General features: G+C 32.5%; 2 protein-coding genes across 2 annotated transcripts; both read left to right on the top strand.

Annotated features, from left to right (window-relative positions):
• The first annotated feature begins 9638 nt into the window (after positions 1–9638).
• On the top strand, positions 9639–10667 carry LOC11421406 (14 kDa proline-rich protein DC2.15). Its single transcript, XM_003588731.3, has one exon. The coding sequence runs from the start codon at positions 9702–9704 to the stop codon at positions 10332–10334; it is 633 nt and encodes a 210-aa protein (XP_003588779.1). The 5' UTR covers positions 9639–9701; the 3' UTR covers positions 10335–10667.
• Positions 10668–21975: 11308 nt separating this feature from the next.
• LOC11429820 (centrosome-associated protein CEP250) lies at positions 21976–25743 on the top strand. Its single transcript, XM_024775256.2, has 2 exons — positions 21976–22274; positions 23172–25743. The coding sequence occupies exons 1-2, from the start codon at positions 22221–22223 to the stop codon at positions 25431–25433; spliced, it is 2316 nt and encodes a 771-aa protein (XP_024631024.1). The 5' UTR covers positions 21976–22220; the 3' UTR covers positions 25434–25743.
• Positions 25744–26475: the final 732 nt, after the last annotated feature.

The raw sequence follows: 26475 nt of genomic DNA, 5'->3' as shown, positions 1-26475 counted from the left end.
TGAACTTTGCCACCAAATCTTTTCTAGCTGTGGCGTGAATACGTCCACCCTATTGACGAAAACAACAACATTAAACAGCTGGTTAAATTACATAACTAAAAAACAACGATGACATTAATTTAATTTTAAAGCTAAGAGTGCAAACATGCAGAAACCTTTTCATCGACCAGTAACATGTTCATGAAAATGATGCTAGTGGGGATCTTCTTCTCTCGAATCAACCAAATGTGAGCAACTCACACACACATCATGAGATTCTTTCTTCCTCCAGAAACAGCTGAGATTGGAGTGTATTTGGCAGACATCATCGGCTTGTTTTTTCCTTTCCAAGAAAGAGGATGCTTATTTAGATTGAGATGGTTTGGCTAATAAGTTATGATATATTTATAGGAAAAAGGTGCAATACGTGTTAGTAGGATATGTCGGTTGAGCAATAAAGAGTATTAGTTATCAGGATAAGCACAAAAAAGTGGAACAAAATTAGGAAGTGGCCAACATTTTAGGATAAAGATTAATATGAATAAAATGAAATTAATATTGTTGATGGGGCACTTTGTTTTGCTTAAGAATTGGCATGTAAATAGGGAAGGGGCGCAGAACAAAGGGATGTAGTTGAAGTGGAATAAAATTATGCTCAACATTTTTGGATAAAGATTAATATGAATAAAATGAAATTAATATTTTTGATGGGGCATTTTTTTTGACTCGCCAAAACATATTTTAGAGATGTGGATTAAATCTCTTAGTTACTTGAATGAGAGAAATTAGGATTATGATTTTAATTTGTTTCCACCCAAAACATATTTTAGAGATGTGGATGAAATCTTTAGTAGTTACTTGAATGAGAGGAATTAGGATTTTTAGTTTATTTCCACACAAAACATATTTTAGAGATGTGGATGAAATCCCCTAATTATTTGAATGAGAGAAATAAGGATTTTAGTTTGTTTGCACCAAAAATTTACTTTAGAGATGTGGATGAAATCTCTTAGTTACTTGAATGAGAGAAATTAGGATTAGGAATTTAGTTTGTTTCCACCCAAAACATATTTTAGAGATGTGGATGAAATCCCCTACTTATTTGAATGAGAGATATAAGGATTTTAGTTTATTTCCACCAAAAAGTTATTTTAGAGATGTGGATGAAATCTCTTAGTTACTTGAATGAGAGAAATTAGGATTATGATTTTAGTTTGTTTCCACCTAAAAATTATTTTAGAGATGTGGATGAAATCTTTAGTAGTTACTTGAATGAGAGGAATTAGGATTTTTAGTTTGTTTCCAACCAAAACATATTTTAGAGATGTGAATGAAATCCCGTAATTATTTGAATGAGAGAAATAAGGATTTTAGTTTGTTTCCACCAAAAAGTTACTTTAGAGATGTGGATGAAATTTCTTAGTTACTTGAATGAGAGAAATTATGATTAGGATTTTAGTTTGATTCCACCCAAAACATATTTTAGAGATTAGGATTAGTAATTGTTAGTAATAATGTTACTAAGAGTGTCACCAAAAGGTAGTAATTGTTACTAATAATGTTACTAAAAACTATGCTACTAAAATGCTTCAATAACACAGCAATGCTACTAAATATAGTTTGAGGAGCACAAACACAAATATATAAATCAAAAACCAAAGGAAGCAAGGCTAAATTATTTATGAAATTCAAGGGATATTTGCTAAATTCAAAGACAAAAAAATAGATGCTTCCAAAACTCTAAGAAACTAAAACTTAAAATTCAAAGTGGAAATGTGTTGCACAATTTATCTAAACATGGACTAATTGTAAATAACATCAAGGTAGATGGTATCATGTGACCCAACTATCGGAGCACCCCCTCTGATCTTCACACCTTCACGGAGCCTGCGAGCTTCCACAAACCTATTCCAATGTCGTCCTATCTTGAAGTGTTCATAAGGAAAAGTTGCAAAAGTTAGCTCACACACCCATAAGTTACCGCAATCGTCGATAATATTCATAGTTGTCTTGAGTGTATCAAGCATCTGCGGAACATTGCCGGTGTAATGTAGAATCTGCAAAATTAGAAATCCAAGTAACTTATATCAACTAAACGGAAAAGGAATAAAAGAAGTTAAGGTGGACACGAAAAGTGTATCATACCATGCAACCTTTAGTAACATCATACTCAGTTAATTTTTTTTCGAAATCAAGAACCATGTCAGTGATATTGTGACGATAAGCGAGAAGAGATGTTATTGGGGGGAGATAGTCATCGAAAGTTGTTTGCAAATTCATCTTGTCAAGAAGGAAATGCATAGGGGGATCAAAAACCGGGGAGGGGATACTCTTGTGAAACCTATCAGTCAAGTGTATATCAAACTGTCCGTCACCAACAAAAACCAAGGTAATTCAGGCACCAAGATCGATTCCGTAAAAGTCACGAATCGCTTTCCATCCCTTTGTGAGAAAAAAATGCTCCGTTTACTCTGTCGACCAATACTTCAAACTTGTTGGACTTAGGATCAGTCAATATTGCATAGCGCCCAATTTGATCTCCAAAATCACCGCCAAACATGTTTGGCAAGCATACTGCACCCTAAAAAAATAACAAACAAAAACATCACAAACGTTGATAAAATAGAATGCAAATAATTAAGAATAGGTATATTTTGCAAAAAACAGATACAACATCAAGTCATATTCAACGATATATGATCTGTATTTCAGTCTCAACTTGTTGATTGCTTTGTCAAGATCGGAAAGAGGGATTTTCACCAACAGACCTACAAAAGATTAAAAGGGATTGAAAGAATGATTTATACTTTACAACAGTGAGGAATAAGAGCAAAAGTCTATATATTTAGTATAAACCAGAATGGAATGAAGATATGGTTATCAGTGAGGCAGTGGTATGACAGCAAAGTCTGAATGTTTCTGGAAGCCATGTTGATTAAGAAATTTCGGTTTAAGAGAAAGGTATGGTTTTAGAAAGAGATTTCGGTTTAGGAGAAAGGAATAAAATATATTGGTGAGGGTTTGGAGGAGGGGAGTTAGGAGATATGGTTTATGGAAATCAATTAGATAGGTTTTAGGAGGAGTGAAGTTAGGAAATCATGGTTAGGGTTTAGAGGAGGGGAATTAGGGAATATGGTTAGGTTTTGAAGGAGGGAAAAGTTGCTAAAATATTAGGTTAAAATTAGGGCAACAAAGCTTTGTTTAGAATAAGAAGATTACATCAAATTTGAATATTAATTTAAAATTTTTAACAAATTAAATAAAAAATTCAAGGGCTTATGTATAATTTACATTTAATATATTGCATATCTTTTTTAGCTTATCTAATATATATTTTTTAATTATTTAATTACTCGTGATTTTTTTCTTAAAATAATAATAATTTAATAGTTTCAACATTTTTTTATAAATTTTAAATCATTTAATTAAAAATGTTATTATTTATTAATTTTCGAAATTTTAAAATATTACAAAATATTTTTTTTAAAAAAATGTAACTATTTTACAAGGATAACTTGTTATTTAAATATAATATATATCTTACCGTAACATAAAATATGATATAATAAAATATTTTTATTATGTTTATTTTATTATATTTTCTGCATCAAACACATGGTTTGATAATTGTTATTTTGTTTATATCCAATCATTATCATGCTTTATATATCTTTTCATATCATGCTCATCAAACCGGTCTAAAATTCAACGTAATCCACAACTAAGAAACTCAAGTTTATAGGGTTGTATCGAGAAATTCACCTAAAAAATATAGGTTAATGGCTATATAAAATATAACTTATTTTATAAAATATTTCCTAAAAAAACATATTTTATAAAATAATAATAATTGACATAAAAATAACGTTTTTATGACTTTTTTTTGTTTGCCCTATGTGTCTTGGCTATTGTGAAAACATTGAGCACAATTTCAAGAACTGTGAATGAGCTAAACAAATTTGATACCTTTCTCCTCTAGGGTAATTTTATTCAATGGTTAAAAGATAGCATGCTCCTATGGAGGTTCTTAGCAGTTAGCATCATATCCATCATTATTTATTATAAGGTTAAATATGTTTTTGGTCCCTATAAATATACCAACTTTTTGTTTTAGTCCTTCTAAAATATTCATTCAACTTTTTGTTCCTATAAAATTTTCAATCACTGCTTTTGGTCCCTATTTTTAAGTTAATTTTTTTAATGAAATGTATAGAATATTGTAAAAAAAATTCATCAAAAAAATTATAATTTTTTAACGAAACATAAATTAATTATGAATTTTTAACCATAAAAAATATAAAAATTTATATTAAATTCATATTTTGTTAAAAAATTCTAATTTTTTTTGGGAGATGCTCTTATAATATTATGAATTTTTCTGTAAAATTTTGTTCAAAAATATAAATTCTACATCTAAGTTTACTTTAAAAGAGGGACCAAAAGTGAAGATGAAAAAATTTTGAAGGACTTAAAGTTGAAGGAAAATTTTAAAAGGACTAAAATGAAAATTTGATATATTTATAGGGATCAAAAACCTTTATTATATATGGTGGGAAAGGAATTTGAAATTATCTGAAGATAAAAATACCACTATTCGTCAGTCACAAAGAAAAATGCTTATAATTACCTAGTTGAGTGTCAACGAGACCTCAGCTCACATTCCACCAAAATCCAATCGAAACATATTCTCCTCTCCAATCTCATAACACCTTTCTGAGGCAAAAGTAGCTTCACATCAGCCCATAGAAACAACAACCAATTAGCCCATTTTTTAGCTAAGTATGCTATTTTAAATGGGGAAGGTGTTTAATACTTTCAGCTTTCCATTACACAATGTGTTTGATAAAGTTTCTCCTGGAGAGTTGCCACATACTATGCCAGTGTTAGAAGTTGTTTCCCCTGTTGCGCATGTTGATGTGCATTCTGAGACAGTAGAGAAGTTACATATGACATCTAGGGAGGTGTTGGAGAACCCCACGATGGATGATGTCTCTGGTTTGCTTTCAGATGAGGTGGATCACAATCGTTCGAGCCAGAGGGAGCTGGAGGAGAGTCCCAAAGGTTCTCACGAGAGTGAGCGCAATCTTTCGAGCCTGAGGGAGTTGGAGGAGAGTCTCAAAGTTCCCATTGAGAGTGCACCACATTCATCACATGTTGTTGAGCACCAAGAGGTGCATGAAGGGTCTGTAGAATCGGTGCAGGTTCAGACGGATACTGTTGTTGAGCACGATGACGTGTATGCTGGATCACATGCCTTGAAATCACATGTGGTTGTCGAACCATCCAGTGTTGTTAGTGGAAGTATGCCCACGGAAAAGGAACAATATGTGGTTCCACAATATTGAGGCTTGATTTCTTTCGAGATAAATGTGGATTTACTAATTACAGATAAATATTTTTCCCCCTTTTTTAATAAAATCTTTTGAGTTTGGCGGCATACGACGGAGGTCTCTTGAGGTGCCAACTTAGTTGGGATGTCGATGATGCCTCTTGATGTCTGTCCTCTCTCCTTGCTTAAAATAATAAAAAAAAATAATGGGGAAGGTGTTTGGATTGAAGATATTCCATATTTCTTTATACATCCTTTGGTACATGACCTAGCCCATTTGGACCTTTGATTTTTCGATAATATTTGTTTTTTATTAAGAAAAAAACACAAGACAGTAATTATAAATCTTAAACCTTGCTGATGGTTCCACGAATTTGGTCCCCATAATTATACTTGGTGATGGTCTACAATTATGTCCTATATCAGCTTCCAAGAAACCCCGTCTAGGGAAATATTTGACATTGAGAATGCGTGTAAGTAAGGAGCTAGGATATTTGAGAAGCTAGTACATTGTGTTTTCCCAACACTGGATTATGAAACCCCGACATATACACCAATATAACATGTTCTCAAAGTATTTGTTAATAATTGGAACATAAAATAGAAGAGAAAATTACAATATTCTTGCGGGGAAAAAAAAAAACTAGGATTACACTATGATCTGCTCTTACCTTAAACGAATCAAGTAAATACATTATGGGAGTGAGTTTTTGGCTTCTCTCTGTCAAGTGTAATAGGTCAATGAGTTCAGTAAAATTATTGGGCAAATGAAGTTGTTGTTGCAACTATCAAAACAATATGATCATGCCTGATCTTTATATATCCTCATAAAAATGAGTTTTTGCTGAATGTAATTTTCTTAAAATAAGAGCTGCAAAGTGCACACTGTTGTTTTTGGGTATATATGCTCAGTTTACCTTCAGCATAAACTATGTCTTAGAAATTAATATGTGAATATATCATGTCTCCTCGTGTTGTCGTAGCTTCATTGAAAGCATCAGATTAATCTATCCTTTTATATGATAATTATCAATTTATGATACTATGATAAAATAAAATAAAAAAATCTATTTATGATACTATGATCATTTCCCCCATCGATTTTTTTAACATAATAGGTCATTATATATTATATTGTATAATGTTTTAACTAGAGTAATGATACATAAACACCCTTTATTCTAATACACCCTTGTACACCTCATGTATTAGGAAGAGAGAAGAGGAGAGAAAAAAGAAAGTGTGCTTGTGCGGGGTCCACGTGACTACGTGTCAGATTTTTGTGTGGGTGTCAAAGGGTGTATTGCCACCTAAGGGTGTCTATGTATCATTACTCTTTAACTATCATATTAGTTGGTCATTTTTGTGACCTATGTATCTTTTGTTCCATTTGTATAGGGATGGAAACCGACTTCTTTTTTCAATTTTCTAAATTAGTATATACTGATCCAATATCACTTATGACAGCTTTTGGAGGTTCACCGATTGAAGTTTCGTACTTTCTATTTTGAGTTCAACTAGAATATGCGCAACAAAACCTATATCCGTGGTCCGAACCAAACTCAATTTGACGGGTTTTTCAGCTTTTGACTGAGTTTGAGTTTTCTCTGATTTTAAAACATGGGTAAGGGACGGGTAACGGGATATAGATGCCCACCTACAACCCATACTTAAACCTGTTTCAAAGTAGAAAATCAATTTAATATCCTTTTTATATAAATAGAAACTCAAACTCTAAATCATTTCAGTCCATGCAGTGAAATATAATTGGAATCGGCGGAGTATTGTGTGCATAGAGAAACATTAATACATTAGTAGTAAGTTAGTGGTTTATGTTAGTTTACAAAGTTCGAGCCCTAAACCTCTTTGGGTGTTCCTCAACCCACAAACTGATTTATCTGCCGACCTTATGCAAGTTAATTGTGGTCAAATTAGTTTTAATAATAATAAAATAATATTTACATTATATTGACTCTTAGATCTTCATCTGTCACCCTCCAAAGGATGCTGACCTTGCCATATAGTCGCTGCAATCGGAACCTTGCCGACACAAAATTTGTACGCATGTGTGCTTTTTGCATGGCTCACTCACAAAATTGCTTACTTTGATTTCAACAATTCATGTTAAAAACCTAGCAATGGTCTGAAATTGGAAACAACTTGCAAAATATTCCAATCATAAATTGTCAATAAAAACAACTTGTCAATATGTATGTATTTCCTCATCCTTTGCTAATTCTGTTTGTTTCTCTACTATTTTCTTCATCTTCTTCGAGAAACCTTAACTTTTAACTAGTTAGTATCTTAATTTGACTTTAAGATGGAAAGTATTAAAAATGATTTTGTCTCTTATTAATTAAACATGATTTTGGGAGAGCTGCGCGTCGTCAAATGTCACAGTAGTTTTTTGGCAATTGCTAAGTCAAAGGCTCCCAACGAGAAATAACAAGTTAGCCCTAAACTAAGTTCATGACAAATAACACAAGTTAGGCCTAGGCCTTGAATATTTTGACTCGGTTAGACATGGTCTTGCAAACCTAATTTGGTCCATCATATTTCCACCTCTGTTTACAAGTATTTTATGTATTGTTAACTATAATTTACATTGTGCAGATCTTTCAAATATAAAATACTTAAATGCATTTTTAATTCCCTATTTTTACTAAACAAATTGAATTTTTGGACCTTCATTTTATTTTTAAATATTGATCTCCTAATTATACTTTTTCTCCTTAATTTCCTGCCCTTATCATATTTTGGGGTCATTTTAGTTGAACTAACAGATTTATTAATGACATGGCATGCAGCACTTATGTAGCCACGCTGAATATCTCAATGTTATTAGGGAGAAAAAAAAGATTAAAAATGGTTGTCGCGTCATTAATAAATATGCCAACTCAACAAAAATGACCTCAAAACAGGAAGGGATCATTTTTAAAATTGAGAAGAAGAAGAAAAAATTGTTTTTAAAATTGGGGATCAAAAGTTCATTATTATTTTTTTACTTAAAAAGACCAAAAATGTATATAATCCAAATTTAAAATAAAAGTAGAATTTCATCGGTCAACTCTTATGTAATCTTACAAATAAACTAATACATATATTTTACCTTTCATATAATTAAATAAACTAATTCATATATTTCACCTTTCATTTTTATCCCACTATACAAGCAATCCTTCACTAAGGGATCTTTCAACTATTCTTTTCACTCTTTGCTTATTGCACACGGACATAAACAATATTTATAAATAAAAAAGTAAAATAATAAATAATTTTACTAAGTTGGTTGTTCCGGTCTAAATCAAGGCCTAAACTATGACTGGATATAAATATCCTCTCACAGCTCCAGAAGGACCGCCACATGGGCGCCTCCATGGACCGTAATGATCCCTTGAATTAGATCCATGACGCCTACTGGCTTAAGCGTTGAAGTGTGTTCTTAGGTACCACCCTTCTTCGTCGAAGAAGAAGGTTGATGATGATTGTCCTACACTCAACGGCCATTCAACACCGCCATCCAGAGATATTGTGTCCGACAAGATCATCAGATTTATTAAGTATTGGTGTATTTTTCAATGAAGGTTGGCTCAATTGGTAAGGAGTTGACTCACCTGCAAGATTGTGTGTCAAATTCTCGTTCTCGAAGTGAGGACTTCCTTGATGAGTGATCTGTAAATACTTTTATAAGCGTTCTTTGAACCTTGAGCCCTGCTCTGACCCTGATGAGCCTCCAATGCTTAACTCATCAAACTTTATTGTTAAAACAAATATTTATGAGTTTACCATTATCGTATAGGAAATTGATTAGGAAATGATACAAATAAAATTAATTAAAGAATATAAGTGACAAAGCTTAATCAATATTACAATGAAAGTGACATTTATTTTGATACGTTTTTTTTTTTTTTGCAAATATAACATGTAAATTAATGTCTTTAGAACACTAGTTAAGAAAGCAAAAAACATAAAGTAAAGTTTAGGCCAAATACATCTTTTGGTCTTTTTAAGTTTGACAAAAATTCCTATTTTTTAACAACCATTAATATTTCTCTTGAAATTTTTGATGTCTTCCAAAGCACTTCTTGTGTAGCTTGACATTTTTATTGTGGTAATATATTCCATTTTAGCCTTAAAAAAAACAACCATTAAGATTGTTTAAAAAAACACTAAGATATTTTAGTCACAAAAAAAACAACTAAGATATGAAACCATCATTACACAAGCTTACAAAATTAAAGTCCAAGTGAAACGTTATCAATACCAAACTCTCTTCCACTCAATTTCACCATAACCTCACAAAACGTTTGCCTATAAAATCGGCCAAGTTGATCATTCTTTCATTCAACATCAAAACATACAAAAACAATATTAGTACACACATTTCTTAAGAATGGCTTCCAACAAGCTTAGTGCACTAATTATAATATTTTCTCTCTTTGCTCATTCAACATTTTCACATGATTGCGCTTCATGCAAACCAACTCCAATTAGTCCTCCTCCACCTTCAAAAACACCAAAGGCTTGTCCTCCACCACCTTCAACAACGCCTAAGGCTAGCCCTCCACCTCCATCAACTACGGCTAGCCCTCCACCTAAGGCTAGTACTCCACCTCCTTCAACGCCTAAGGCTAGCCCTCCACCTCCGTCAATGCCTACGGCTAGCCCTCCACCTAAGGCTAGTACTCCACCTCCTTCAACGCCTACGGCTAGCCCTCCACCTCCTTCAACAACGCCTACGGCTAGCCCTCCTACTCCTTCAACAGCACAAAAATGCCCTAGTGACACATTAAAGCTAGGTGTATGTGCTGATGTTCTAGGACTTGTTAATGTTATTGTTGGAAGTCCTGCTTCAAGCAACTGTTGTACATTGATTCAAGGTTTGGCTGATTTGGACGCAGCAGTTTGTCTTTGTACCGCTATTAAGGCTAACGTTCTTGGTATCAACTTGAATGTGCCTGTCACACTTAGTCTCCTACTTAGTGCTTGTCAAAAATCTGTTCCTAATGGTTTCCAATGTTCATAGAGTTTCATGTGAAAGGTTCAAGCCATACCAATACTTATGTTACAATACTTTCATTATCGTTTTTATTTTACTTAATGTTTATGTGTATGATTGAAATTACGGTGGCTTTAACGAAATTATAGTAATACTATAATTTTGTTGAAGTTTCACGAGTTGTTTTTGTCAAAATCACACGGTGTCATTGTGATTTTGTTAAATTCACCCTCAATTCAAATCTGCACTATATCTTGGTGTGAGATGTGTTATTTTAATAAATGGGGTAAGCATGTTTGCCTCATCTAGCAATTTTGTTGTTTTAATTTTAATAAATAAATTTGGCGAACTTTCATTTGATTATTGGACTTGTTATACTTAAATTTGTGCAATGCATATGTAAAAATGGATTTATTGGAGTTGTGATAATTGGAGCAGGTCAGTTTTTTAACAGAATAATTGTAGCAGATCATGTAATTTCCTAAATTTGTTGAATTTTTCCCGCCAATAACTAAAAAAAAATTAAATGTATTGATTTTATGAAAAAAAATTCAAACAATTCAATCGTCAAAAAATTAAATGTATTATAGAAAATCTATATATCAATATTTGTATGTGAAAAGTTCAAACATAACATCTAGAAATTGTTTTTTAACATAAAAATCCAAATACAGCGTCTTAAAATAGAAGTTTTCAGATGCAGAAATTCAAATTTAAATTTTAATAATAAGTTTTTGAATGTAGAAAAATACAAATATAACATCACGATAACAAATAATAGATAATTATATTCCTTAAAAATAACAATAAATATATGGTAGTTTAAGGGGTAAAACTAGCCTATTATTATTGTTGAGCTTCTTTTTCAACAACAAAAAAACTCATGAAAACAAAACAAAAACTAAAAAACTAGTTCCTTAGCCATTGATTGGGCTCAATTGTCTAATAAGCTTCATCAATGATGGACGTTTGATAAAACCCGAGTTCAATTTCTGGATTGGAACAATTCTTGCCCATATATTATTTACCTCCCGACCGAAGTGTGTTTGTTTGATGTTGTTGTGAGGGATTTAGAGAATATGGTGTTTACCTGCCTTTGGAGGAACCTGGATCCGACTAAGGTGCTTGTCTTCTTGTTGACGTTGCTCTTAAATCATATTCCAACTCGTGTAAACCTCGTGTATAGACAAGTGTGAATGTGGATGCCTCAACTAGTTGTGTTCTTTGTGGCGGTGTGGAAGAGACTCCAACTCGTCTTTTTTTGCATTGTGATTTGATTTGGAAGGTGTTGACTTGGCTCCAAATAAACTTCATCACCCCTCAGACTTTATTCTTGCATTTGAACTGTTGGACTATGTATTGAGTTGAGGCCTATAAAGCTTAGGCGTGGTTAGTGGTTAATTTGGTACGCGGCAATTTAGGTGATTTGGAAAGAGATGAATGATTATATCTTTAATGATAATGACAAGGAGGTTGACGAATTGGTGGAAAAAATAAAGTCTTCTTGTGGCATTGGAGTCTTACTAGGTTGAAAATTGTGTCGCGTTTGTATTACGCGTAGTATTGGAATCCTATGGATTGTTTATTGAGGTAGTCTAGGGTTTTTAGTGTGGTGGTTTTATGTTGCTTGGGTGGACAGGCTGGTGCTATTTTCGTGTTTTGTCCCCCCGATGTTTGTTGTTATGTGTTGGTTGTCTGTTTTTGGGTGTGTGAGTATGTCTACGTCGTTTGTGTGACACGTGATTTGCGCTTTTGTTTGTTCTGTTTCTACTGGTTGTTTTTGTTCTTTCTCCCACCGCGGATCATCTTGAGTTGTTCCGACTTGTTTATTAATAGCATTTTACTGTTAAAAAAAAAAAAAAAACCAATAATAAAGAAGGTATGGACAAAATTGTTCCGGTTTACTTTTCTTTGGGATTAATTAGGTCTTTCGATTTTTTTTAGGGAATAAAATGAGTTTTCACTCTAAAATTAAAAAGAAAAATATATATAATAGAAATAATAAGGTCTACTCGAACAAACTTACTTCGTTAAGGATTATAAAATTACATGACACAAGCAACAACGTCTACCGATATGTAGCACAAGACATTTTATTTTTTTTACAAACAGCACAAGACATTTTTTATTTAATTAGAATGTTTTAGAAAAAAACATTTACTAGAAGTTTTACATGAAACATCATTGAAGTCATTCTTTTTTTGACTAACATGAAAGTGATTCTTACCTTTCTTTTTTGAGGGAAAGTCATTCTTAATGTATTATTAATTTTATTTTCTGTAGATTATTTTGATAAATATTTAAGATAAATTTTGCGTTATTTTAAGAAGGGAAAAATAATAAAAATATTTAAGATAAATTATGTGTTTATCTCTTTTATATGTTGGTGTTAAGCCTCAAAAGTCAGTGAACACGTCACCAAAAAAAATTTGAATTCTTTCTTAACAAGTGGCTTTAATCTATGAAACCAGTGAATCATTTATTTGTAAGTTTCGATAGACAATATGATCATTAATTTATTTGGTAGGTCACTTATTTATTTCACATAAATGATCCATTTATTCCTAATTGTTTTATATGTAATAACCTAAAATAGTCTAAAAGAATATGTCACGTATAATTTTCTTTAGGGAAAAAACATACAAAAATACGTCACGTATAATTTTTTTTGAGGGAAAAAATACGTCACTTATGATTAAAACACAGTTACATTTTAAAATTAAAGAAAAAATAATAGGAATGGATCCCTCAAAAAATATGGTGAATGAGGGGTATATTAGAAGACTAGTTTGAGACCCGTGCCTGCACGGGAAATATTTTACCGAAAAACTATTTTGTATATTTTAAGTAATATAATTTTTAAAGAAAAAATGCATTATAAAATGTACATAATTTTTTTTGGCAAAATTGACTATTAAAATTAAAGATGTCATATTTTTATTTTGGAAAAACTCATATGCATTTCTTTAGCTGTTCTTTACATGGTTTTTAACTTAAAATTCAATTTTCGTGGTTATTATAACTGATCTGTACTCCGAGAACATAGTTTAAGGATAAATCAGTTACGATACCCGTGCGATGGAGGACCGGTGCAATGGAGGAGATGCTTCGAAGAATTTCCCAATGATGGTTAGGACGAGCAATGACAGTACTTGCTAAATAGACATGCTCCACCACTCAAATTAGTATTTACTCTAGAGACAGAAAGTGTCCAAAGTTAGTATTCACTCGAGAGGCAAAAGTGTACAAATTTTTGCATAGAAACTTATGTAATTATTACATTTACATGTGTTTGACTTATGTTTTCGAAAAAACATTTCTCATAATAGATTCCTTAAACAATGTTCTTAGAGCACTTGTTAGCATAACCTATAAAATATTTGGTTGCATATATAATGAATTGTTAAAACTTTTCTAGAAGCTATGTCCGACACGTTTTAAATAAGATTATCTCCACTAAAACTGATCTATAGGAAATAAACATTAAAAACTTTTGTAAAAGCAAATAAAAATTGGTATTTTACTAGTACAAACACCATAATTTACCTTTATGCAGGTAATTAATATTTCAAAAATGAAAATTTTACGATAGAAATATCGTTCGATACAGTAATTGATATGTTCTATAATTAAGGTGTACATGTTTCTCCATATGTTGTCTAATTAAGGTGTTAGATATGCAACACTCTTAATCTTTACCCTACCTTACATCACATGTATATATATTCGAGCAGTCATCAACAGTTAGGCAATCCATGTACTCCTTCACTCTCTTCCACCTCCTCACTTTTCTCTCTCATTCTCTCTCTTTCTATTCTAAGAAAACTGTTTCACATATAGAAGAGAGTTCATTAATTTATGGATGGTCTTCTTAGTGGTTTTCCACGGCTTTCTTGAACTGTATTGCATGGTTTCTCAATGCAACATAATTTCAATTAGCGCAATTCAAGAAGGTCGTGGAAAATCACTGTGATGATCTGGTTCTTTTTTTCTATGAATTGCTCTTATTTATATATCATGTCCTTCTATGTCGTCCAATTCTAGTCTCTAGACACACACATATGTATGTATGTTCTATACACACGCACGAACATATCAATTTTTATGTTTTAGTTTCAGTTTTTGGTACATGAATCACTTGAACATAGTTTAGAACTGCACTTGGTCATAACTTATTATTGCACTTGCTCTCTCTCTCTACTTTTTATTTGATTTTTGGGGTTTTTTTCAAAGTTTTTTATATTTCAGGTGTATATTGGAAGCATCCTCGAATTACGGATCTGGATTCACAACAAACGTGCAGATCTTAGTCATTAAACAATGACCAGATGATTAGATGATCTCATCCAACGGTTGAGATCTCACTGCATAACGAAGAAGAACTCAATTCCTTGAATTGAATTTTTTGGAAATTATAAATCAACAAGCATCATCAATAAACATAATAAAAAATTGTTGAGTAATAATAATATTTATTTTTTTCTTCCTATTTTTTCTTCAAATTTCCCATCTATTTTCTATGATGTCAATAAATTGCCAATGTTACAGTGTAACCGGCAGGTACTGTGTGGTGTTAGACACTTTGGCTCAATTGCAACAAACATATCTTGTGACTCTGTCGTTAAGATTGTAATCTTCAGAACCAAACCTTTTATCGACTTTACACTAAAGAACAAATCAGAAAGAAAAAAATAACTTTGTTATAATAAGCCAAAAAATAATAATAATATCAAGCCACTACTTATGCATGTGTGGCTATATATAGCCATCATGGGCCAATGCTATGTATACGTAACTCAATGTGTGTAACTTTACAATTGCCACCTAAATATGTTAAAGGAAAACCTATTTAAAAAAATGTTAAAGAAATTAAGCACGAAACGTGTGTGAATGTTGAGCCAATTGTGTATATACTATACTAAAGTTTGGACCATATTATAGAACATAGAGTTGGATGATATTGGTGACATTGGCCAATCATAATATTTGTGTTTCTCTTTTTCACAAGCATTGTGATATTGTGATTAGTCAATATCACTCAACTCTATGTCCCCCAAGTGTTATCCCATATTATAACTGTTGCTCAAATATTAAAGTTGATATAAAATTTGGAAATATTTCATTTCTTTTTTATACCCCACATTTTTTATTATTTCTGAAAAAAAAAGTGACATTTATAGGAAGTTGAGCACTGAGATAATGCAGAAGTTTAAGATCACTCTGAGTGGAAGGTGACTCCTTGTGAGAGCTATGTATGAATATGATGATAACTGAAATTCAGATGCCATTGATCCCAATGCAAACTCAGAATCAGCAATAACAAACCAATCACTTTTCACGTTGTTGGAGTTGGACCACTATAGCAGTTATAATGAGACTTATTGTTCTGACTTCTGTATTGTTCGCTGTATGTTCTGTAAATAGGGAATTGAATCTAGTTACATAGTACTACTATAATAATGCAGTTCAAAAAAAAAAAACACTTAAGTAGTAGTAATAGCTTATTGATGAAATTTTAGTCATGTAACATTTATTCTTGTTTTAAATAGTTCATGTAGTATGTGTGTAATATCTATTCTAGTTCTAAAGTACCCCTCCGTCTTTAAATTATAGTCGTTTAAAGTTTGTGTACGATTATTAAAATAATGATTAATTGTATTGATTTCAATGGTAAAATTAATATCATTTACTAAATACAATTATTAATTGTAGTTAGTGGAGTAGTTAAGTTGAATGAAATTCAATAAATAAAAATATAATAATGGAAAAAAATAATAAATATTGCATTGATATTTTAAAGTGGCAATTGTTTTAAGAAAAAAAAAAAAAAAAAAAGACAATTATTGTAAGATGAGAGTAGTAAGTATTGGTGGGACTAAAACATATTACCATCCGTGTAATTTGCTCCAAAATTCACTAGGTTCCTAGGCCTAGGGCCGTTAATCGTATAAAGGAGTTAATACGCACCAAAATTGTCACTAATCTATAATACTCCCTTGTTCCTTTTTAATTGTCTCATTTTGACTTTTTACACATATCAAGATAATAAATATTTTTACTACTTTTGATATAATAAATTATCTTTTTTTCTATAATAACCTTAATTATTTAATATTTCATTTCATATATTTCACTCTCTGCAATAAATATATAAAGGTAATATAGGTAAAGCCACATTTAATGATACATTGAACTTTGAAAACGAAATTAAAATTTAGTATTGGTGACAGTTAATTAGAAACAAAAAATTTATGCAAAAGTGACAATTATAAAGGAACGGATGGAGTAATTATTTTCTATTAATAAACCTAGAACAATTAAAACAAAAGCAACCAATTGGACAATCGGTGTCCATGGTTTAATCGTCGGATCATATTAAGACATGGACATTTGTAAACGAGTTGTGTTATTTGAACATCCATGCATATGACAACTTTTGTGACAACCAAAATTTTACAAAGAAAATGAGGTAGTGACACAAAAATCAAAACAATAGAGAGAAAAAGTAAAAGGATAATGTGACTATGAGAGAGAAAGTTGTCACAAAAGTTGTAAAAAATGGTTGTTCAAATATCATTTCTCTTTGTAAACTCATGACGACTTTCAGGGAACAAGTTTAATGGGAGGAAATTAAATAGAAATAATTATTGTAGTTATAACAAATACTCCCTCTCTCACATTATATCTAAGCCTTTTTTTATTTTCACACATATTAAGAAAAAATGTATAAATGAAAGAGAGAGAAAAATAGTTTTGAGTGTCTTGTTAAGTATTGGTGCATTATTTCTTATCCTAAATGCAAAGTAGAATATATTGAATTGAGAGTGATGAAAGTAGTATTAACTAGAGTTATATTTGGAAAAAAGTAATTATTGTTGTATTGAAAAGTGAAATGGGCCAATTTTTTTGGGACAATATTTTTTGGCAAATGGTTCAATTATTACGGGACGAAGTGAGTAATAACTAGTGCAAATTGCAACAGTCGAGGTTAGCGGTCAATTGAAATTGGATAATTTATTGGACATCCGTAGACGCACAAAAATCATTGAGAACAAATTATAAACGAATTAAAACATGGGAAATGTTAACAAGTGTTCTTGGGACACTTGTTAAGAAGTTTAAAAAGGAAATTTTATCTTGGGAATGATGTATTCAACACATTGAAACTTTAAAAAATAACTATATCTACATAAAACTTGTAAATTATTTCTATATTTGAATCCTTAACTAGTGCCCTAAGGGCATTGGTTAACAAGACTCTTAAAACATATATAAAGTAATTGTGTTCAAATAGACCAATAGATTACACATTTCAAGTAGTTACAGAGAGGGTCGTCTTCATGACCTAACCCTAAAAATTTAACTACTCATGTTGTTCTAAACAAAAACAAAAGTATATGAATCGTAATCATCGTTAGTCGATACCTAGCCTCCGTACGCCTCCGATCAATGGTAACCTTCCTAAATCGTGATTTTCACCTTTCTCTGGTCGTTCAAGCGTGTTTTTCAAGTGAGGCAAGTCCTCGATATTTATAGGCGTGTAAATCCTAAATTTCTATAACAATATGTGTGCGACGTACACCAACTTCTGCATGTCGCGTCCATGGCAGTGGTGATCCATTTCACAATTCTTCATGATGGGGTGATATGTGGATCAAAGCACGCGTCACGTCATGGACAATAGTTGTACATCATGTTTTTCCTTCTTATCGTGCGACACATCACGTGGCTCATAGAACACATTGCGCTTCTTCCATTAATGGCTTCTCTGCAATTCTTCATCCATTGTCCCATTTCGCCTCACTAAAACGTTCGTAGTGACTATACCTCAAGAAATCATGTTGACATCCTTGTAAAAAGTATAGCATGACCACAAAGTTGTCTAGTTTGGATGATTTTGGCATGTTTCAACGTCTTATTCTTCATTTTGCTCGCCCATTTTTTTATTTACAAAAACTCAACTAAAACAATTGAAAACTTCCTAAAAAGACTCAAAACTAGCTCTTAAATGATGTTAAACTACTATATGAGATATTCTCATCAAGTATGTTCGTAGCATCATTCATGTTGAAAATTACTATAATTGATACAGCAATGATACGTTAACGCTCTTAATGTGTACACCCTTTGTACCGCTCTGGAAAATTTAAGTTAACCAAGTATATGGTTTGTGTTACCATATTTTTTGAGTTGCGTGACCACTATTTTTCTAGAATTTATTTGGTTAACTAAGTGGAAAAATAGTGGTCACGCAATTGAAAAAAATGTAGTCACACAGACCATATATTTGGTTAACCGAAAATTTTTAGAATAGTACAAAGAAGTGTACATATTAAGAGTATCTTCATTCTAATTGATATTTTTACTATTTTTGATATTTTTTTTATATCAGAAAATCATATGCGAACCAAGCTCACCTGTGTGAATTGAGGTGTATGTGAATTAAGTTCTTGTGTGTAAATTTATGAACAAAATTGTCATAACCTCGTTTATAAACATATCCACCTATAATACGTCGGAAAAAATTATAGCACAAAATGTGCAACAACAAAGAAATGGAACGCTAAAAATGGGTATGCAGAATGGGTTCGAATTTGAAAATGTGATGGAGAGAAAAACAAAGAAATAGGAAAATGAAAGGAATGGGGGATACAAAGAAGAGGAAAAGCAGTGCAAATATTCATTATGTCTTTTTGGAGTTTGTTAAGAAAATGCACAAATATAAAAGAGTGAATAATTAGTACAATAAATTGTAAAAGTTAATTATAGTGACCAACTCTCAAGGAGATTTTTTCTTTTAAAGAAACTCTCTAGGAGATTCCTTTATGATAACATCATGTAATATAATTGGAAACCATAGTGTGATTTTTGTTCTCTTATCTAATTATTAATTGGTTTCTCTTTTGCCTTTTTTCTATAAATACCACTATTTTTTTTTTTATGAGTGAAGCAAGAGCATGCAAAGACATCAAATTAAGTTCCAACATCCAAAGTACGCTGACGGATAGCACTTGTGTAACATAATGATATATACTATTGCCTAATTAGAATGTGCCACATGGCACACCCTTTAAAAAATATATCAAATAAAGCATTGGTAATGTAACATTGGTAGGTGGCACACTCTAATTGGCAAATGATATATACCATTGGTACCTTAATGGTACACAAGTGGGCTCAATAATCTACAACATGCTCAAAAATGTTATTAAAATAAGGGAAATGTTAACGAGTGCCTCCGGGACACTCTTTAACCACACTTATGTTGCAAAAACTACTCCAAGATCTGTGGTTGCCTCCCTTCCCATGTCGATAGGCATTCCGGTCACAACAACAGATAAATGTCTGTAAAATTTATCTTTCGAGATTGTACATTCAACTTTGATTTCATTAGGTTATATGTTAGGATTAAAACTCTTATACATATCAAAAACTATAACGATAGTTTTTATAACTTTCTTAATTAGTTATAGAACACAAGAATTAACTCTGTGATTCAATGATAGAGAAATTCATATATTTCCTTAATCTGTTTGTCACTTACCGCATATTTTACCGATTCTTAATCGACATGGTGAGCATATTTCCACGAAAGAGCAAAGTGGGTGATGAGATGGTATATACATAATCATCTCACCCCAAACTCTCACGGTGAAGGTTTAAGGCATCAACAACCTTTGGTTTGTGAACATTGATTACCACTTAGTGATCGTTGTCCCTTGGATCCTCATATTATTAGGTATGACCGTTTTGTATTCCGTAGGTGAAAAACAGTGTCACATTATCTTGTTATTAAATCTATAACTAAAATGACATAACATTTATATTTGGCGCTGATTTACACTCAATATCTTTGCACAAATCGTTAGATTCTACATTACATCATCCTTGACAATTGGATGAGCTGCAGTGCATTGAAAAAAACTAATCTCCGCGTATGAAAAAGATAAAACTTGAAAAGAATTTATTAGTTTCTAAAAAAAAAGATTTTCATACCCTTACAAACAAGTTTACAAGTTTTGCAAGAATACATTACAACAATATAAAAATTAGATAATATTATTGTGAATATGATCGGATATTTATAATTGTTGCATCAAAATAATGTTTAAGCGTGTCAATAGGTAGTTATAAACTATTTTTGTCTGATTTAACCGACTTATATAAAGACGATGTATTTCAAAATATTTCTAATGGCTTTTGTTGGAAAATCCTTACCCACAAAATTGAACATGGACAACAAGGTGGCATGGGGTCCAAGTCCAAGAACCCTGGCCTCTATTTCTTTCTTTTCTGGTCCTATGAATATGATAGCTCCACACAAGATAATTACAATATAAATAAATGCAATATTACATGCTTATTCATATCTATATATCCACAATGTAACCAAAAAAAATCTATATATCCACAAACAATCCATATATCCACAGTGTTACAATTACAACCACTAGAACACTAAGGGAAAGTGTAGATCAAGCCAAACCAACGTCAACGGATTGGTGGAATTACAACTACACGTGTTCGGGCAATGGTTTTTCTTAACGTCGACCAATTTCCACATTCAAATTGGTCACCATATATTTTGAAAACTCATTGTGCTCACATAATTTACTTCTTCTTCATTAAATTAATTTATGGTCGAAATTTGTCAACTACCGTATATGTGGTTGGTTAGATTTTAACTTCAAAAAATTTGTCAAAAAAAGTTAAGAAAAGAAAAAGCATAATTTAAGTGGTCTTGTAATTTATAAAACAAAAAAACCTACTCTTTATTTATTTGTTATTTTGAAGTTATAAAAATTACATTTTATTAATTTTTTTTTCTTTCGTACCGGTTTCCGACCCACCAAAGATGGACGGCTAATCTGACTCGTGAGTAGAGGCATGCGCACTGGCCAAGCGTTGTTTTCCCCGAAAATCGAACCCGGTATTCTCCGAATACGTCCTTGGAAGGAGCTCCTTGCCAGTGAAGCCCAAACAACTTGATTTACATTTTATTAATTTAAATATCATTAAAAAAATGTTTGAGATCATTACATTTCAAAGAAAATATATGAATATTTATTTTGTCACTTTGTTGTAAAGATATTTTTGTTAGAAGAAATATATATCCTATACCAAGTTTTTTTTATTAGATCTCCTATACCAAGTTATTAAAGTTTTACATCAACTTAAATCATCTAAATATATTTAGTAAATCACTCCTTTCAACCACATATTTTTCACCCTCTAAATTTAAACCTAAGATCTTGTTTAAAAGACAAGTTTAATTTCACTTAGATTAATGTTGGTGGAAGTATTTTTCTTTTTACACCAAATGTTGATGGAAGTATTAGATTTAAGTTTCACGTTAGTGTTGTTGAGGTTAGATCAACCATACAAATGAGAGAGACGGCATACTCTTACCTAAAACTTCAAACAATGGATTTAAAGATTCTTTCAACTTCTACTTTTCTATTCGATGTAGAAATGGAACGAATAATTGATAGGTAAGTTAATGTAGTGTAATTAAAATATAAATAAAATATGCATATGTTAATTATTTGAGGTGAGAAAAGGATAACGTAAATATGACAAATTATTTGTTTGTACAAGTGATGGATGGCTTTTTGGTGAGCAGGAGGGACACGTCAGGTTTTACTCATTTCTATCCAAAACCCCTCCCTCACACCTCACCTGAGAATTTTTTCTTCTTAATTACTACTAGTACTAAACTTTTGTGGCTCTTCTTTTTTCTTTTTCTATAATAATCCTTCACCATTACTTTTCCCTCCATCGACATACTTTTTTTTTTCTTTATTAACATTTCTTTTTCTTCGTCTCTGAAAACCAACGCTGGTAGCGTGCTGTTGTTTCTGGAATCTTCTTCTTCCTTCTGTAAATGCACTTTGCACCTTATTCGCTATTGCTATGACTTTCTCTGCATCTTCGCTTCGTCCTACCTCTTCTCCTTCCTATTCACAGGTTCGTTCCTCTTTTTCTATATACCTTTTTTTTTTGTTTCCTACGTTAGTTTTTATGTACGTTGTATATAATCGTAAATTTAACACTTTTGAGCAAAAATTTATGAATTTTTTTCAAGTTAATACTGTTTCTGTTACGGACTGTGTGATTTACGGCTACTTTATTTATATAATCTAATCTATTTGAATCTCAACTGGATTAGTTGTTAATTAATGAATACTTCATTGTATTTATTGATGTTGTAGATTCATTCAATAGTCTTGTTAAGATTTGTGCAAAATTCAACCGAAAAAACTGTAAAAATAAAATTTTAAATTAATAATATTCCTGTTACGGACTGTGCTACTGTTACTTCAGTTAGTGTTTTGTATCTGTCGGGACAAAAATTAATTTTGACTGAATTGATTTGTAAATTTGATTGATTCTGTAGAATTGACTCTAACTAAGAGTAACTTGAAGGTGAAGTGGTGTTTATGATTGAATACATTCATGCGAAAAAAAGAGTTAACAATAAATTTGAGTGTAAAAATTAATTCTTAGAATTGATTCTAGCGGCAAAATAAATTATTCTCGAGAGCAACCAAACATGTCAAAATCAACTTGTCATTCCACATCTCATTGTTCAAAGGGATTAATGAGTGCTTAATAAAAAAAATTAAGTTGTGAGATGTGGAATGGTTGTGCGTTATTTCTGTGAATTTATTGTGCTTTTAGGTTCTAAATTATGTATATTTATGGAGATTTGACCAGATTAGTGACTAAAGGTTCTATATTATGTATACTTATGGAAATTTAATGAGATTAGTGACTAATCAAAGTTTTTAATGCAAGTTTGATGCATAGGTTTGGAATATTAATGATGAATATTATTTGGAATGGTTTTGTTTGTGTGTGCAGTTGTTGTGCTCTCTTAGGTACAATAGGAAACTTCGTAGCCAAATAAATTTTGTTGTGACTCAAGGAAGAAAAGGTTGTTGGTTAAGGAATGGTGTTACTGTTAAATCGGTGTTGAATGACAATAGACCTAGTTTTAACAATTATGGAGCGCCGGAATCTGCTAGGCTTCTCGAGAGGTTGTTTGAGCAGACACAGAAGTTGGACAACCGGATGATAGGAGAGGAACCAGATCTTCGTGATTTTGAGTCGGATCTTTTGTCTGCGCTCATGGAATTGAAGGAGAAGGAGGATCATTTACAGGAAGTGGAGAGAACTGTTTTGTTGGAGAATGGAAAGTTGAAGGATGCTAAAGAGGAATTAGAGCGCCAAGAGGGTGAAATTAAGGCTGCTCGCGAGAAGTATGAGAGGCTTGAAGATGAGATGAAGGAGGCAATGGCTAGTTTGGTTTCTCAAGCTGGACAGGTAGAGGAATTGAAGCTCCGGCTTAGAGATCGTGATAGTGAAACTGATGGTTTACGGGATGCGCTGTCTTTGAAGGAAGAAGAGATGGAGAAAATGAAGATTGGTTTGGCTAAGAAGAGTGAAGAAGCTGCTTATGTTGATTCTGAGCTTAGACAAAAGGTTCAGCTTCTGAGTGAAGCAAATGAGGTCGTGAAGAAACAAGAAATTGAGCTTCAAGAACTACGGAGTGTTGTACAACAAAGAGAAGAAGAACTACGTCTATCCGTTGCTGCAAGGGATGTTGAAGGAGAAAAACTCAAGGTTGCAGAGGCCTCTTTGGAAAAGCAGGCGATGGAGTGGTTGTTAACACAGGAGGAACTTAAGAGACTAGAAGAGGAGGCTTCAAAGCATGCACAGGAGCGTAGTGAAACGCTAGAGGATTTCAGAAGGGTGAAGAAGCTTCTCAGCGATGTCAGGTCTGAATTAGTTTCGTCTCAGCAATCGCTTGCATCTTCTAGGTACAAAATGCAAGTACAAGAAGGGTTGTTGGAACAGCAGCTGGCTGAACTTGCAGACCAAAGGGAAAGTGTCATGTTGTACATGGAAAATTTGAAAGATGCCCAAATAGAAGTTGAGAATGAAAGAACAAAACTTAGTGTCGCAGAAGCTTTGAATAAAGAACTCGAACAGGATTTGTCCGTAGAGAAGGAGCTCATGAAGAAGTTGCAGGAGGAGCTGAAGAAAGAAAAAGCTTCTTTGGAGCAGGCTGTCCAAGAAATGGCTTTGCTTCAAGAGGAATTAGATATAAAAAGTGCTGAATTTAAGGAAAAAAGTGCCCTTCTTGATGTCAAAGAGTCAGAGCTTGTTGATGCTAAACTACAAATCCAGGAATTGAAAACTGAAAAGGCTTCTCTTCAGGCTCTCTTGGAGGAGAAAGACTTGGAACTTTCCAGTGCTAGGAAGATGCTGGTGGAACTAAACCAGGAAATCTCTGATCTTAAGATGCTTATGAATGACAAAGAAACACAGCTTATTGAAGCAACCAATATGTTAAGGGAGAAAGATGAGCATGTGAAGGTAATCCAAAATAAGTTGAATAATACAAGCCTGAAGGCTTTTGAGGCCGAAACTGTGGTTGGACGAGTTTTAGATCTCACAAACAAACTCGTTGCTTCCATTAAGAATGAAGACATCAATTCATCAAGACCGCTAAATGAATTGGGTGATCAATTAATGATGCCACTTTCGGAGGACCCTACTAGTGAATTGAGTTGGCAACAAAAACAGCTGGAGAATGTGCTCGAGTTGGCCAAGGAAAACTTAAAAACCAAGGAGATGGAAGTTCTTGCTGCACAGAGAGCTCTAACAATTAAAGATGAGGAGCTTAAAATGACTCTTGCAAGATTGGATGCAAAAGAGGAAGAGTTGAGAAAAGCTAAGGACATGGCTACAGAAGATGCTAATGATCATAAAATGGTGTATGCTATGACGCAGGAGAGAATCGCCGAGAAAACTATGGATGACTTGGCAATTGAGAAGCTTCAGCTTGAGGCAGCTCAGCTTGAAGATGAAGTTGAAGCTGCAACTAGCACTCTACAGAAACTTGCAGAAATGAGTCAACAACTTTTGAACAAGGCCATGCCGAGCGTTGAAGCTGATAGCTATACCAGTCTCATGCAAAATAACAATGATATTAACCTCAATTTAATCACAAATATCAATTGCATTGATTGTTTGGCTGTGGTAAAAGCAGGAGTTGCTCGTCTCTCAGCATTGACAGAGCAGCTTGTGATGGATGCAGGTCTTGCTGCTGCAAGCTAGAAGACATGTTACAGGACGCCGGTTGAAGAGGGACGTTGTATTTGTATGTTGTAATCTATTTTGCTAAAAGGCATAGCAAGGTTAACCACAAAAAGTAGGTTATAAGATATTCACTTTGTTTGCGGAGATATGTATAGTGATTGTATCTGTCATGTATTTGTGCAGGTGGAAACTTATTCTGTTGTACTAGTTACATTTAGACTGTAATTGTTTTTGACAACAAATATTTTATCAGTTTTGCTTAGTTTTTCTCCATTACACTAGTGTATATGATAGAATAAATGAAGAAAAAATATGCTCCATTTTTCTGCATTGAACTACTCTGGTTTCTATCCAATGACTTCTGCTGCTACGGAATTGCGTACAATTTGCTCAATTTTAGTTTCAGTTCTATGCTGAAAAATACAATTCTCACAACTAAAGCTAATGAACAAAAATAAGAAACATTACTTCAGGCACTTTTTTCCTTAATTACTTCAATCGAAGGTGCTGTTGCAAACTATTAATGTTTTTTTTTTTTGAAGAAACAAACTATTAATGTTATGAAACACATGGATTGATATGTGTAAGCTTTTTATACAGGGTGAACTTGCTCTGATCAGTTATTTGGCAGAACACATGCACAATATTATTGAAAATATACCAATCACGTTTTGCCACATGTCCGTGTATTAATTATTAACAGCGATATTTGTATTCATTGATTCACGTGTTAAATTTGTTCTCATGGTGCGATGGTGGAGGATGAATCTAGGTTGATTGTAAATGGTTCAGTTTGGACAACGTGTAAGGCATTCCATGCAAATTTGAAAAATGACATCGTGTTCGTTATAAATTTGGTTATAAATTCTCTGGTTTCTATCCAATGACTCCATTTCTCAAGTTTGAAGGCATTCCATGGCCACGAATACGATGTGCAACATACACAGCTCACCATAGAATATTGAGTATAATATTATTATACTTTATAACGTTTTTATTCAAAAACATTAAACTGTTGTTTATTGAGCTTAATAGATATACAATGCAAAAGAATTGAGAA

This window comes from Medicago truncatula, chromosome 1, assembly GCF_003473485.1.
Source record: "Medicago truncatula cultivar Jemalong A17 chromosome 1, MtrunA17r5.0-ANR, whole genome shotgun sequence".
In the NCBI taxonomy this organism is placed as follows: Eukaryota; Viridiplantae; Streptophyta; class Magnoliopsida; order Fabales; family Fabaceae; genus Medicago; species Medicago truncatula.
Note: the sequence above shows the minus strand (reverse complement) of the source record. Positions and strands in the feature narration are given on the sequence as shown.

Bases quoted from the DNA above. Each gene is read 5' to 3' on its own strand.
- LOC11421406 (XM_003588731.3), top strand. From the start codon at position 9,702: ATGGCTTCCAACAAGCTTAGTGCACTAATTATAATATTTTCTCTCTTT.
- LOC11429820 (XM_024775256.2), top strand. From the start codon at position 22,221: ATGACTTTCTCTGCATCTTCGCTTCGTCCTACCTCTTCTCCTTCCTAT. The intron at 22,275-23,171 runs GTTCGTTCCTCT...TTGTGTGTGCAG, and splicing joins CTTCTCCTTCCTATTCACAG to TTGTTGTGCTCTCTTAGGTA.